Below are 13,782 nucleotides of genomic sequence, written 5' to 3' on the forward strand. Positions count from 1 at the left end.
TAGTTAACCCCTCCCCAGGGCTGTACTTGCTAGCAACATACTCCTTCATCACTCACTTTGAACCTTCCTTTGTCTCTCTATCTAGCGCTCTCGCTATCTATCTATCTAGCTAGCTCTCTCTCTCTCTCTGTACCCCAAACAAAGGAACGGCTCCCCTTTTTAGATCCCTGAGAGGGCATTAGCCAATCTGAGTGCCAGGCACTGTTCCCTCTAAGCTGAGTTAGTGTGAGCTAGCTCACGGTTTTTTAGCCTCCAGCTCACACATTTTTGTCTTAGCTCAGGAAGGATGGCTCCAGAGCAAATGAATGTATGCAGTAGCCAAATTGCTCGCTCACAACTTTAGTGCCAGTAGCTCACAAAGTGGAATTTTTGGTCACAACACTCCACAGCTTAGAGGGAACATTGGTGCCAGGTGCCAGGTGCTGGAGTTCAAGCCCGCTAGAAGCAGGGCAGCCAATTGAGGGATGTTAACACTTCAAAGAGCTGGTGTGTTTTCCCTTTGGGTTGTAAACTACAGTCTCTATCCTGTGAAGTTTATCTTTCCAATACTACGCCAGTCTTTGGGATGCCATCTACCCTGTCCATGTCACAAACGCTAACCCCTCCGGGTCAAAATGTTTGGGTTCAGAGAACAGGTTGCACAGCAAAATTACAAATTACTCAAGAGAATCTAAAATCCCCCTCAAGCATCAGATAGTCCACCACCAGGTCTTTTAGTGGTTCCCAACAGTCCTGGAGTAAAAGACCAAACTTCCAGACTGGCTATGGAACTTAATACACAAGGTCAGCCCTGCAGAGTGAAACTACAGACTGAGCTCAGGAACAAACAGTTACTTTTGGCAGGGGTCAAGAGGCTAAGGCAATGAATTAAGCCTTTGAGGTTCAAGGAGCACAAATACCACGACAGAGTAAAAATATAATTGCTTTAAGGAGGTGCAAACTTATATAAAAACAAGACTTTAGACAGTGAAGGAAAAATAATAAACTCTAAGCATAACTAGCATAACTAAAACTTACAATACAGTTGCAGAGTTACCTTTTCAGGTTACAAAGAGATGCAGTAGTCCAACATAACAAGATGTTTCAATCAGCCCATCCAGGCAGAGTCAAAAAGGGAATGCCAGTTGCTGAGTTGCTTTGGAACTATTGACAACGCAAGGCCCCATAGTTCCTAGGCACCACCATTCCACAGAATGAAACCTTATTTTATAGAAAAAGGGGTCTCTGACCAGCCTAGGACTTTGACCAGTCACAGATAGGGTTGCCAACCCCCCCCCCCCCGGTTTGCCAGGAGTCCCCCATTTTGGGGGGGTTCTACCCGCTGCCGGCCAGATGGCCAGTAAGAGAAGCCCCGCCCCCAACAGCCACCCGTCTACCTTCTCTCTTGAGAGAGAGGGGTGGCTGCCTTTAAGTTCATGGAGGCCGTGTTTCCTCCCAAGCCCGATCTCCGCTTGAGATCAGGCTTGCAGGGAAATGCCAGCTTCATGCACTTAAAAGGGAAACGCGGCTCTTTGCTCTTAAAGGGGAAACGCCGGCTCCTTTAAGTACAGGGAACTGGTGTTTCTGGAGATCCTGTGCACACGCGGGTGGGGGCGCGGCGGATGTCCCCAACGTGATGTCATCACATCAGGGATGCCCCACCCCCTCCAGGAATGCCCCCAAAGTCCCCTACTGGGGGTGGAAGATGGACTTGGCAACCCTAGTCACAGACCAGAAAAGTGATGTAATCTTTTCACTGTTGCTAGGGTTAAAGCATCCCATAATACTATGAGCAGAGGAGAAAACAAAACTTATCCAATTAAGGGCCCATTCACTCCACCGCACAGGTGCTAAGAAGTCAATAGCTCTGGAATGTGCTTAGTTGGGCTGGTTGCTTCCCGGGCAGTTACAAACTGTACCAGCCAGCTGAAAGCAATCTACCAAGGTCACAGCACCTCTTCTTATCTCTGTCTCTAGGGAAAGTTTTCTATGTAGGCCTCTTTCAGAGCTTGAACCAAGATTTTTATAAAGCCACTGAAATAGGAAAAATGGCTTTTCATGACAGTCTATCACCATAATTGTCACATTATCCCTGCCATCTGCCCCTCATCCCATAACAGCACCCAAAACAAGAAGAATCCTAGTCTTGGTGCAACTGAGCTCACTTGGATAGCAATTTAGGGGAGGGGAGGGGGAAAATAGTCATGGTTGTATTTCTTAGAGGATCCCAGTATCTCCATACTTCACATGGGCAGAGAATAAGGTCCTTGGCAGCCCTTTTCATCTGAAAAGGAGCTTTTGGTTAGCAGTGCTTCGGGATCTGGGATTTTCTAATGTAATAAATATTGGCCTGTGGCATTTCAGATTCCCCCCCCCCCTCAATTTATTGATGATCCTTTCTTGTGCTTCATTAGTCATTTTTAAAATCTGTGTGTTTTAAGGATGGTCCTTCTATAAATGGTAATCTGTGAAACTTGGCAGTGTTGGTGCAACTGTCTTTAGGCTTTTCAGAGTGCCACCCTGAGTGCCACAAATGCTGCAGGCCACAAGGCAGTGTAGCTTCCCAGCTTTTCTGAGCTCTTGCCTTTTGCTCCGATATGAACACTTTCCCAACAGTTATTCCTTGGCCAGGAAAATGTCTGTGCATCATGCAGTTGTTAGGACCAGGCAGTTCATCTTTAACCATTAAAAAAAAATCCTTTAACCTTAAAAAAAAACTCACTGGAAATTAATCTGATTTTCTCATTTTCTTCTTTCAGACGCACAAGACGGCAAGATATTCGGAATGGGGATCCTCTTACACACTGCTCGGATCTACAGCATCATGGTAAATCTCTAGATCATTGCAGAATATGTTTTCCTGGTTCATGAAAGCAAAGGATTGGAGAGAGAGGTGGAAAACACAGCACTGAATTTGCATTTCAAACACTGTAACTCTCTGCCCTTAGCCACCTGTGATGTTTACTCAGAAGTGAAGCCATTAAGTTAACTGGCTGCTAACCTAATCACAGTTCTTACTTTCTCTCCTCCATGCCTGCCACTTCCTCTCTCTTTCTGCCCTCACCCATCCCTCTCTTTTTCTGCCTCCCCACTTCATCACTCTTTCTCTTTCTGCCCCATCCCATCACTCTTTCTCTCTCTTTCTGCCCCCCACCCCATCACTCTCTCTTTCTACCCCCTCATCATTGCCCCAGCCTCCCACCTGCTTCCACACTCCCTACAGCAGCAGTGGTGCTAGTGGCTCTCTCTAGGGCTGCCAAGCCGCAGCGGGGGATCCGCACGCCTTCACAGGATCCCTGCCACGGGGGACAGCGATATGCATTGCACCGCCGTCGCCAGGATATGCTACGCGTCGCATAGCGTCACATCCTGGCGACGGCGGTGCAATGCGTATCACTGTCCCCCGCGGCAGGGATCCTGTGAAGACGTGCGGATCCCCCGCCATGGCTTGGCAGCCCTAGCTCTCTCAGCTGCCCATCTGCTCCCCCCCCCACACACACAAACAGTGGCAGCGGTGGCTCTCCAGGAATCGCAGCTGATCTCCCAGCTACAGAGATCAGTTTCCTCTTAGGGTTGCCAGGTCCAGATTCGGAAATTCCTGGAGATTTGGGGGATGGAGCCTTGGTAGGGTGAGGTTTGGGCAGGGAAGTGGCTTCAGCAGGGTAAAATGCCATAGACTCTACCACCGCAACGCAGCCATTTTCCCCAGGGGAACTGATCTCTCCCATGTTATCTCGAGCCCTCACCTAGAGGTTGGTAATGCCAGTTCTCCTGGAGGAAATGGCTACTTTGGCAGGTAGAGTCTACTGCATTATAACTGTCTGAGGTCCCTCCCCTCCTCAAACCCCATGCTTCCCAGGCTCCACCCCTCAGATCTCCAAAAATTCCCTAACCTGGAGCTGGCAACCCTATCTCGTTCCCACTCAACAGCTAGTCTACCTTCATCTGCCCCTGTCTTCAACTTTCCATCTCCTTTCCTTCTGCATCCTTTACCAAGGAGAACTATGGTCATTCTCCACAGTGGGGACCAAAGCAGCTTACATTATTCTCCTCTCCTGCTTTTTATCTGCCTAACAACCCTGTGAGGTAGGTTAGACGGAATGTATGTGACCGGTCCAAAATCACCCAGTCAGCTTCCACAGCAAGACGGGGATCTGAACCTGGGTCTCACATACCCTACTCTGAAGCTCTAAACACTGCAGTACAGTGGCTTTCATAGGGAGGCAGCTGTTGAACAGTAGCAAGCAGTAAGGCCTAGTTGAGTCATGCAGTTCAGGGAGTATCAAGTTGCCCAGAGGGTACTGCCAGACCTAGGGTTGCCAGCCTCCATTTTGGGACCTAGAGATCTCCATGAATTACAGCTAAACTCCAGTCAATAGAGCTCTGTCTTCCTGGAGAAAATGGCTGCTTTGGAGGGTGAACTCTATGGTATTCTACCATGATGAGACCTCTCTCCTCCCCAAAACCTGCACTCCTCTGACTTCACCACAAAATCTCCAGGAATTTCCCAAACTGGAGCCAGCAACCCTAGCCCAAGACTCCAATGAGTCCTCCTTCAAAGGCCAAAATGATCCTGGAAACTGCCCTGTACCAGCCCCCTGCATGTTACTCACATAAGCTGAAGCCTGGAATGCTGTGGTTGCCTAACAACAGCCATTAAGGGAATCAATTTTTTTTAAAGCTACAAGTGCTCCTGTGGCAAAAAGGTCCTGCTCTGACCTGCAGGCCCTGTTCCACACTACTCTCCAAGGTTTTCCAAAGACCAGGAGGGGCTTCTCTCTCCCTTCTTCCTTGCTTCCAGGAGTTTTATCATGCCTCTTTCTGCTCCCACTGACCAAGTCAGGCCAGGTCAAAGAATCTTTTCCTGAAGTCTCCAGGAGTTTCTTCCTGAAGTCTTTCTGGTACTTAATTCCTCTAAACCTCTGTTCCCTGCTTGGGTGTGCAGGGGAACTGGACCATGCCAAGTGTGGATGAGGTGAAGCTGAAAAGCAATTGAGGCCCCGGCCAGACGTGCCGGAAAACGCAGGGGGGGAGCGCAGCTATTTGCGTCGTCGCATTATGCGATCAGACGCGATGGCGGCTTCCCTGCAGCAAAGAGGACGATGGGAGAGGAAACCGCGTGATGGCACAATCACACCAGGAGGCTTCCATAGGCGGCCCGTGGCAAAGCGTTTGCTAGTACATGCAGTGTGCTAGTTTTTTACTGCGCAGCTTTGGCGGCTTGCCATAGGTTCACCACGGGAGTGCTACGCCTCCCATATGTTCCCGTGTGATCGCGCCCGGATACTCTGCGGGACTCCCGTGCCTTCAGCGGGGCAAATGCTCCATGTGACCGGGGCCAATATTGGCTTTCCTCTTTCCTGCTTGTTTTCTCCCAAGAGAGAGAAACTTCTTGAAATTTTGAGAGAAAAATGTATTTCTTCACAACTCCTTTTATTTTAATTTGTTTTTATTATAACCCCCTCCCCAGTGTTTTGTAGTTGTTTTTTTAGATCCCATATTTTCCTGCAAACCAGAGGCCCTTTTCAGGTTTGTAGAAAAATCTGTCTTGCTGGTTCACAGCTCGAGCCACCAGATTTAAGTATACAGTGATTTGTAGGGCTGCCAAATCGGGCCGGGGGGCGGGGAATCCCCCGCTTCTGCTGCCCGAGTTCCGGCGCAGGGGAATTCCGGCCCGGGGGGAACCCCGCCCCCCAAGCTGCGTCACCAGAGGTGACGCAGCCACATTGCCGACGTTGGGGCCATGGCTGAGCTCGTTGGAGGGGAAAACCATATGGTTTTTTCCCTCCGACGAGCTCAGCCACGCCCCCAACGTCGGCAACGTGGCTGCGTCACCTCTGGTGACGCAGCTTGGGGGGCGGGGTCGAGCAACTCCCGGACTCCGAGGACGCTACCCCGCCGAGACGGGTAAGAAGAGTTGGCAACCCTAGTGATTTGGCTGACTTGACTATTCATATATAGACAAGTGGGAACCCACAAGGAGACCATCTAATTCCTTTCTCCCCCACTATTTTCTCTTTCCTTTCCTGAAAGCCACCAGAGCTGCTACCATTTCCCTGCTTCCTTCTCTCCATGTTATCCAACAGCCAATCTACCCTTATCTGCTCCTCCCCCCCCATCTTCAGCTGCCCCCCTGCTGCCTCTACCTAGGAAAACTAATGCCTAGTTGTGTGGCCCTGGCTGCCGGGAAAGGCCCACTTGCATGGAAGGTAGGCTTACCAAACGCCGGCGGGGGAAATCTATTTCCTGGCAGGATGCGTGCCGCGGGGGACGGCTGTGCGCGCTGCACCCGCCGTCGCCAGGATGTGACGCTCCGCGTTACCCTGGCAACGGGACCCAAACAGCCCCGTTGCCAGAGTAACGCGGAGCGTCACATCCTGGCGACGGCGGGTGCAGCGCGCACAGCCGTCCCCCGCGGCACGCATCCTGCCAGGAAATAGATTTCCCCCGCCGGCGTTTGGTAAGCCTAATGGAAGGGAACCCTCGAGGACTTGTGGTGGGGGCACATCACTTTCCTCTGTATACCTCTCCTTATATTATTTCCTTTTTCCCTCCTCCTGGCTATCCCCCACCCCCCATATTTTGCCCTTTCCCTGTCTCATTCTCTCTTCCTCAGCCATTCACCAACTTGTGCTCGCTCTGCCTTCCATTTCCAGCTATGTTTATTATTTATTTTATTCATTTGTATTCTACATTGCTCCTTAGTGGGGGCCAAGGAACCTTACATCATTCTGCTGCTGAGGTTGCCAGCTCCAGGTTGGGAAATTTCTGGAGATTTGGGGTCTGGGAAGGGTGGGGTTTGGTGAGACGAGAGACTTCAGACTTGGGGAGGGGTATAATGGCACAGAGCCCATCTTCCAAAGCAGCTATTTTCACCAAGGGAACTTATTTTTGTCACCTGGATCTCAGTTGTAGTCCCAGAAGATTGCCAGCCATCACCTGGAGGTTGGCAACCCTACCTCTTCTTTTTATCCTCACAACAATCCTGTGAGGTATGTTAGGCCAAAGGTTTATGACTGGCCCTATATCGCCTAGTGAAGTTCCATGGCAGACTGGTGGTTTGAACCCGGGTCTCCCAGACCCTAGTGTGAAGCTCTAACTGCTATACCACACTGACTTTCATAGGGTGGCTGCTGTTGAACAGTATCAAGGAGCCAGGCCTAGGTGAGTCATGCAGAGAGGTGGTATCAAATCACCCTGTGGTTGCTGCCAGATCTGGCCCTGATAAGTCCACCCTCAAAGGCCAAAACAGTCTGGGAAAGGGCCCTGACCCCACCCTGCCTTTTACTGACAAAAACTGAGCCTAGAATGCTGTGGTTGCCTAACAACAGCCAGTGAGAACTTCTGTTTCTTAAAGCTATAGGTACTCTTTTTATCATTTTGGGTTTTTTAACCCCTGAAATGTATTTATTTTAGATTTCTGATTTTTCTGCAAACCTGGGGCTCTTTTCAGGTTTGTAGAAAGATCACCAGAATTAAGTATCCTCAGATTTAGCCAAATTTGCTATTAGAATTAAAAATATAACTGCAGTTAAAGACAAATGTGCACAAAGTGAGTTTATTGTTAGACTCTTGAAGCTCACACTCCCTTCTTGTGCTAAGAACTGTGAGTCAACACTAATTCCAGTTACCCATGAGTTATGAATGCAGGTGTGAGTTAAATGAAGTTCATTTCCCTATCCACAGTCCCTCCATCTATATGGTACAATCCAGGGGAGGCTGATTCTGCTGTGTGGATAAAATATGTAAAATCATGTTATGCTGAAGTGCTTTGAACAAGTACTTAGGAGGCCATGTTTGCTAAATGCTCAACCACCTTTCATATTACCAGAGGTCATTTTGGGGGGGGGATTGCGGGGGATCGCAGTTCCCCCGGGTGAGGTACGGGGGTGTGTGGCACAAGACGAAGCCCCGCCCCCTGCTTCCGGCCACCCCGCTTCCGGCCCTCATTCAGCCAGGAGGAGGCAGGCGAAGAGGGAGGGTAAGTTGCTTCCTCCCTGCCTCTCCCCACCCCTGCTTGCCTGGGGCCAGGGAGGGCCTTCGCGGGGCTTCCTTGTACTCCCACTGGCCTTGCAGGTCCACCGCCGGGCCCCTCATGGGGCTCGGCGGTGGAGTTGCAAGGCCGGCGGCGGCAGCCGGGACCGTTGGGGGCGGGGTGTGTGGCCTTATGACACACTTCCGGTGATGTCAGGGGGTGTGGCATATGCTAATGAGTTATGCCAATGAGTTCCCCTAGCTCTTTTTCTACGAAATGACCCCTGCATATTACGGAATTTATCGGGACCTGTCCTCAGCACCAAAAGTCTGTTTTGACTCTCAAGACAGCCAGTGCACATTATTACTGATTTATGACACTTTAGGACGCCTTGCTCAAATGCATACTCAGGGCAGGTTATAATATTATACAAAAATATAATAAACCTGTTCAAACACCAGATATTGTATGCAACATCAATGCAATAAAGCCAGTTTCTAGGGGACTAAAAGTTCTTGGTAGCCTACTTTAAAGAAATGCATATCTAAATAATTCAGCCTTACAAAACTTTTGAGAAAGCAGCAAAGTGGGGCCCTCCTGGCAGGTAGGCCATTCTGCCAAGTAGAGGAAGCATGCTGTTTCACACTGACAAGAGTTTGGATCTGTTGGCACTATAGTGTCAGCCGTTTCAGTCTGGCTGGTTGTAGCTGCCCTTGCAGAGTATCTTGAGAGAAAGCAGGTGGCACACAAGCAGTTTGAGTCTGATTGCTTCATTGCAATGAGGAAATGCTTTCTGAAGGCTTCATTACATTAATGTGAACTAAGAGTAAGCAGGACATTACAGTTAGATTCAGATTTCTGGGTCAGCCATTAAATTAGACCCATCAGTAGCTCTCAGCCTAACTTCTATGATGTGGATTGTTGGGGGGTGGGGACGACAATCTTACAAGCCACCCCAATTATGGACAAATCAGATAACCCTTCCTTCTAAATTGCAACCTGGGAGGGGCGCTGCTCAGTGATGGGACAATACTTTGCATACTAAGACTCATGGATGCCATTCCTGGTGTTTCTGCTTAAAGAGGACTTCAGCTAGTTGAACTCCCAGCCAGAGAATTCTTTAATGAGTCTGATTCAGTATGAGACATCTTCAGGTGCTTTGACAAGCAACTTTTTGCCATGTGCATTGGACTTGCCTTGTATCCAGACCAATGTTCCCTTTAAGTTGTGGAATTTTGTGAGCAAAAATTCTGCTTTGTGAGTTACTGACTTTAAAGTTGTGAGCCAGCGATTTGGCTACTGCATAAATCAGTTTGCTCTGGAGCCATCCTTCCTGAGCAAAGACAAAAGTCTGTGAGCTGCAGGCTACAATATTGTGAGCTAGCTCACACTAACTCAGCTTAGAGGGAACACTGATCCAGACCAGATTCTCAGAACAGAAGGAATGAATGCTGTCCTCCTCTGTGGAAGTGGTCCAGTCACCTCAAAAACATAGCTCAGGTATGCCTCTGGCCTCCTGGGATGTGAAAAATCCCCCTACTCTAATTAGTTGATGAATACAAAGGATGAAAAGGGTGGGTGAGGCATCCGCCTCAACTGTTTTCTGCACTGTGTTGGTCTACCTTGGATGTTAAAGGGAAGAGTGTCTTCCTTTTTCTGTCTCTTGCTGTCTCTCTTCTCTCTTTGTTAACATGGCTTGTGGACAGAGTGTTAGTTAGCTGTATTAACTGTATGATTTATTACTTAAAATACCCAGACTGAATATAGGATCGTTTATAAGACTGTTTCCTCCCGGTTCATCCATTTGCAACAGGGACATTAAGCTACTACTGGAGAAAATTAGCTCTTCATCTAGAAGAATTTTATGCAACACTGCCCTCTGCGGGAAAATATAGTCATTACTAGCTTTGTGGCAGTCAAAATAACTGTCTTTAGCCCATATTCATGCAGCGATATCTCAAGAAGGACTCCATAGCATCTTAAGGCCTTTCCCCCTAGGCAGAGCTACTGAGGTAAAATTTCTTTCTCCCTTCTTTAGTGCTATCCACTCCAGGTTCCAGAGGCTAAAAGGCAATTGAAAAGGCCCATTGTCTTCTTCCTCTACCCAGCATGAGTCAGTCATGAGTAGACAGCTCAGACCAACACGCCAGTGTGCTGAACTGTAGCCACTTGCCCAGCAGTGATTTGCCATCTGTGCCAGAGTGGTGTGTGCATGCACGTACTCTCAAAGAAAGCATTACTCGAGCCAGTGGATCTAATGTCCAAGGCACCTCAAAATGCAACATTTCTAATTTTTACTTTTTGACTAGTAGGCACTGGAAACAAAATTGTGTATCCTCTTATACGGAAAGTAGAAAACAAACTCTGCCACCAACTGCCATGTTGAAAACAAGTGGCCTTTATATTTTCTATTGCCCAAACCAATCCATTACTTGTCCTGAATTTGCACTGGCTGGGTGCCATCCTGTATGTGTGCCCTATGCAGATGATCCGGAACATGTCATTAGCTCGGGAGAAGCAGATGTAACTAGTAAAAAATAGGCTTCAGCATGCCCAGAGTGCACTTCCCCTTGCATGGAACAACTACAGCCAGTGGATCCAGCTCAAGTCTTACAGTGCAGGGGCTCTTAGGAAGTGCCTTCCCAAGAAATGGAAACACAGCTGCCAGGGTTTTTCCATTGGTGGCAGATCCATGACTTTATGTACTGTAAAGCGGGTGTTGGGGTTATGGTGCCCGGGGGGGGGCAACCCTCCACCCATCCGCCGCTTTTCTCTTGCACTCCCTCCCTCTCTTAGGTGAGCTGATTGCTGGTCTCAGAGTCTGGCTAAGAGACAGACAACTGAAGAAAGGAATGGGCAAGGAAGCACTGGTGCTCAGCAGCTCCCTCCCACTTGAAATCTCTCTCACACACACTTTACTCAGCTATTACTCAGCTATAGACTACTGTCAAACACCCCAGTTAAAGACTTTTTTTCCCCTGATGGAACCCAGTCCTTCCATTGAAGCAGATCTATTTTCTCAGGTTAAATCAAAAAGTACCTTACTTAGGCTGTGTGACTCTGGGGGGAGTCTTGGCCCTTTCAGCATTTTATCAGAGCTGGGCTCTGAGAAGGGGCAGGTGAGGGAGCTGCTGCTGGAGTGGTGAGTGTTTGATTATTTACCTTTCCTTAACTGCTGAGAAGTAGCTGGGGTTACTGTGTGGGAGGACAGTGCTCGAGGGTATGTGGGTGTGTACAGCCTGTTGGAGAGTGGTGCTTGTTTGAGGAAGTGTAGTTTCTGTTTGTCTCCTTTGCCTGGGTGTAACCAATTGCAGCTTTTAGCAGTTTTGCTTGGGGCTGACTGCTGGCCCCACCCTATGCTGGGTGAGCCTTTAATTATATAAGGCTCCTCTTTGCCAGAGGTGTGAGCCTTTGGCGGGAGCCAAAGGGTTCTTGCCCTGTGACTCTTAACCTGGGGATCAGGCCTGGGGACCCCATAAGTAGTTAAGAAAATTGTACATTGTTATGCTTGTTTCCCCTTTTGGCTCAGGTAGCCATTTGGTCAGTTCTCTAAGTTTCAGGGTACAGCAGCACATCAAGGTATTTCTAGGCAAAAGAATCCATTTGGGAAGGAAGTGATGATGAATGTTCACGGACCATTTCCAGTCACCTGCAGGGAGCGTGCCATGTTTGTCTTCCTCCCTGAGGGCAAGATGGGCTACACTTGTCAGAAGTGTGATAGAACTCTTAGAGAAGATGGTTCGAAGCCTGTAGGAAAGTATTACTACTATCTCTGAGATCAAGGAAGGGGAGGAGTTCATTAACAGAAGCCTTGATGTCCTGCATAGAGAAGGAGAGACCAGTCAAAGGGACAACAGTGTGATTGACTGCCCTAAGAGAGCTACAGCAGGACCCCAAAGGCATCGAGCGAGATGTGCCATCAGAACTGAGGAATCAATTCCAGGCCATTGTGGTGGAGGCAGAGATGAAAACACTGACAGTGGAAGTATGACAAACGCAAGGGAGACAGAGGGAGAAGGACAGGGAGATACAAAGAAAAGGCACTGGAAGGAAAAGGATGGTGTTGGTCATAAGTGACTCCCTGCTGAGGGGTATGGAACATTATGTGTCCAAGCCTGATCTCCTGGCCCGAGAGGTATGTTGCTTGCCAGGGGCAAAAATTAAAGATATGACAGAGAGGATCCCTAAACTCATCAAACCTACAGAGCATTACCCATTTGTGATGGTCCATGTGGGAACTAATGACATGGCCATTAACAACATAAAAAACATTAAAGCTGACTATGAAGGACAGCGGTTTTTGACATTGTACAGGAAGGAGCAATCAGCACCATCCCAAAGAAAAAGAAATGCAAGAAAGCAGCATGGTTGTCTGATGAGGCTTTACAAATAGCAGAGGAAAGAAGGAAAGTGAAAGGCAAAGGTGAAAAGGGAAGATTTACCCAACTAAATGCAGAGTTCCAGAGAACAGCAAGGAGAGATAAGGAGACTTTCCTGAATGAACAATGCAAAGTAATAGGGGAAAACAGTAGAATGGGAAGGATTAGAGATCTCTTCAAGAAAATTGGAGAAATCAAGGGAACGTTCCATGCACAGCTGGCCATGATAAAGGACAAAAACTGTAGAGACCTAACAGAAGCAGAAGAGATTAGGAAGAGATGACAAGAATGCACAGAAGTACTATACAAGAAGGACCTCAGTGTCCTTGACAACCACAACAGTGTGATCACTGACCTCAAGCCAGACATCCTGGAGTGCAAAGTCAAATGGGCCTTAAAAAGCATTACTAACAACAAAGCTAGCGGAGAGGATGGTATCCCAGGTGAGCTATTCAGAGTCTTACAAGATGATGCTGTTAATTTATTTATTATATTTGCTCCATATGCTGTACTCCATATGCCAGCAAATTTGGAAAACACAACAGTGGCCACAGGTAGGAAAAGGTCAGTTTACATTCCAATCCCAAAGAAGGACAATGCCAAGGAATGTTCAAACTATCACGCAGTTGCACTGCAAGGAGATCAAATCAGTCAATCCTAAAAGAAATCAATCCTGAATGTTCCCTGGAAGGCCAGATACTGAAGCTGAAGCTCAAATACTTTGGCCACCAAATGAGAAGGGAGCCCTCACTGGAGAAGACCCTGATGCTGGGAAAGACTGAAGGTAAAAGAAAAAGGGGATGGCAAAGGATGAGATGGTTAGACAGTGTTATCAGTGTAATGAACATGGAATTAAGTGCAGAGCCTTTGTCCATCATCTTCCAGATCTCTTGGAGGACGGGAGACGTGCCACAAGACTGGAGGAGGGCAGATGTTACCCCAATTTTCAAAAAAGGGAGGAGGGATGACCCAGGAAACTACAGGCCAGTCAGTCTGACCTCTGTCCCAGGGAAGATTCTGGAGCAGATTTTAAAGGGATCGGTTTTGTGAGCATCTAAAGGACAACTTGGTGATCCGGGGAAGTCAGCACAGATTTGTTCCCAACAGGTCCTTCCAGACCAGCCTCATTTCCTTCTTTGATCGAGTGACAAGCTTATTGGATCGAGGGAATGCTGTTGATGTTGTTTACCTGGATTTCAGTAAAGCTTTTGACAGGGCTCCCCATGTTGTTTTCATGGGTAAACTAGAGGACTATGGACTGGACTCTAGAATAGTTAGGTGGATAGGGAACTGGTTGGAGAACCGCACTTAGAGAGTAGTTGTCAATGGTACTTCATCTGAATATTGGATATTGATATCAAATGAACCCTTGACTTTGTCAGCACCAAGTAGCTGCTTTCTTCCTTTTGGTTGGAAGGAAGTTTTGCAAATAGGGTTTGCCAGTTTTAT

The 13,782-nt window shown here is 48.1% G+C and overlaps 1 protein-coding gene across 1 annotated transcript in view; it reads left to right on the forward strand.

Annotated features, from left to right (window-relative positions):
* The window catches only part of SEMA3A (semaphorin 3A), a 397,277-nt gene that overhangs the window by 365,609 nt on the left and 17,886 nt on the right, over positions 1–13,782 (forward strand). Inside the window, exon 15 of the mRNA XM_015422974.1 lies at positions 2,739–2,806. Within this exon, the coding sequence (XP_015278460.1) occupies positions 2,739–2,806 (68 nt within the window). The remainder of the gene's footprint in view (positions 1–2,738; positions 2,807–13,782) is intronic.

Source organism: Gekko japonicus, unplaced genomic scaffold (genome assembly GCF_001447785.1).
Source record: "Gekko japonicus isolate JY-2015 unplaced genomic scaffold, Gekko_japonicus_V1.1 scaffold145, whole genome shotgun sequence".
In the NCBI taxonomy this organism is placed as follows: Eukaryota; Metazoa; Chordata; class Lepidosauria; order Squamata; family Gekkonidae; genus Gekko; species Gekko japonicus.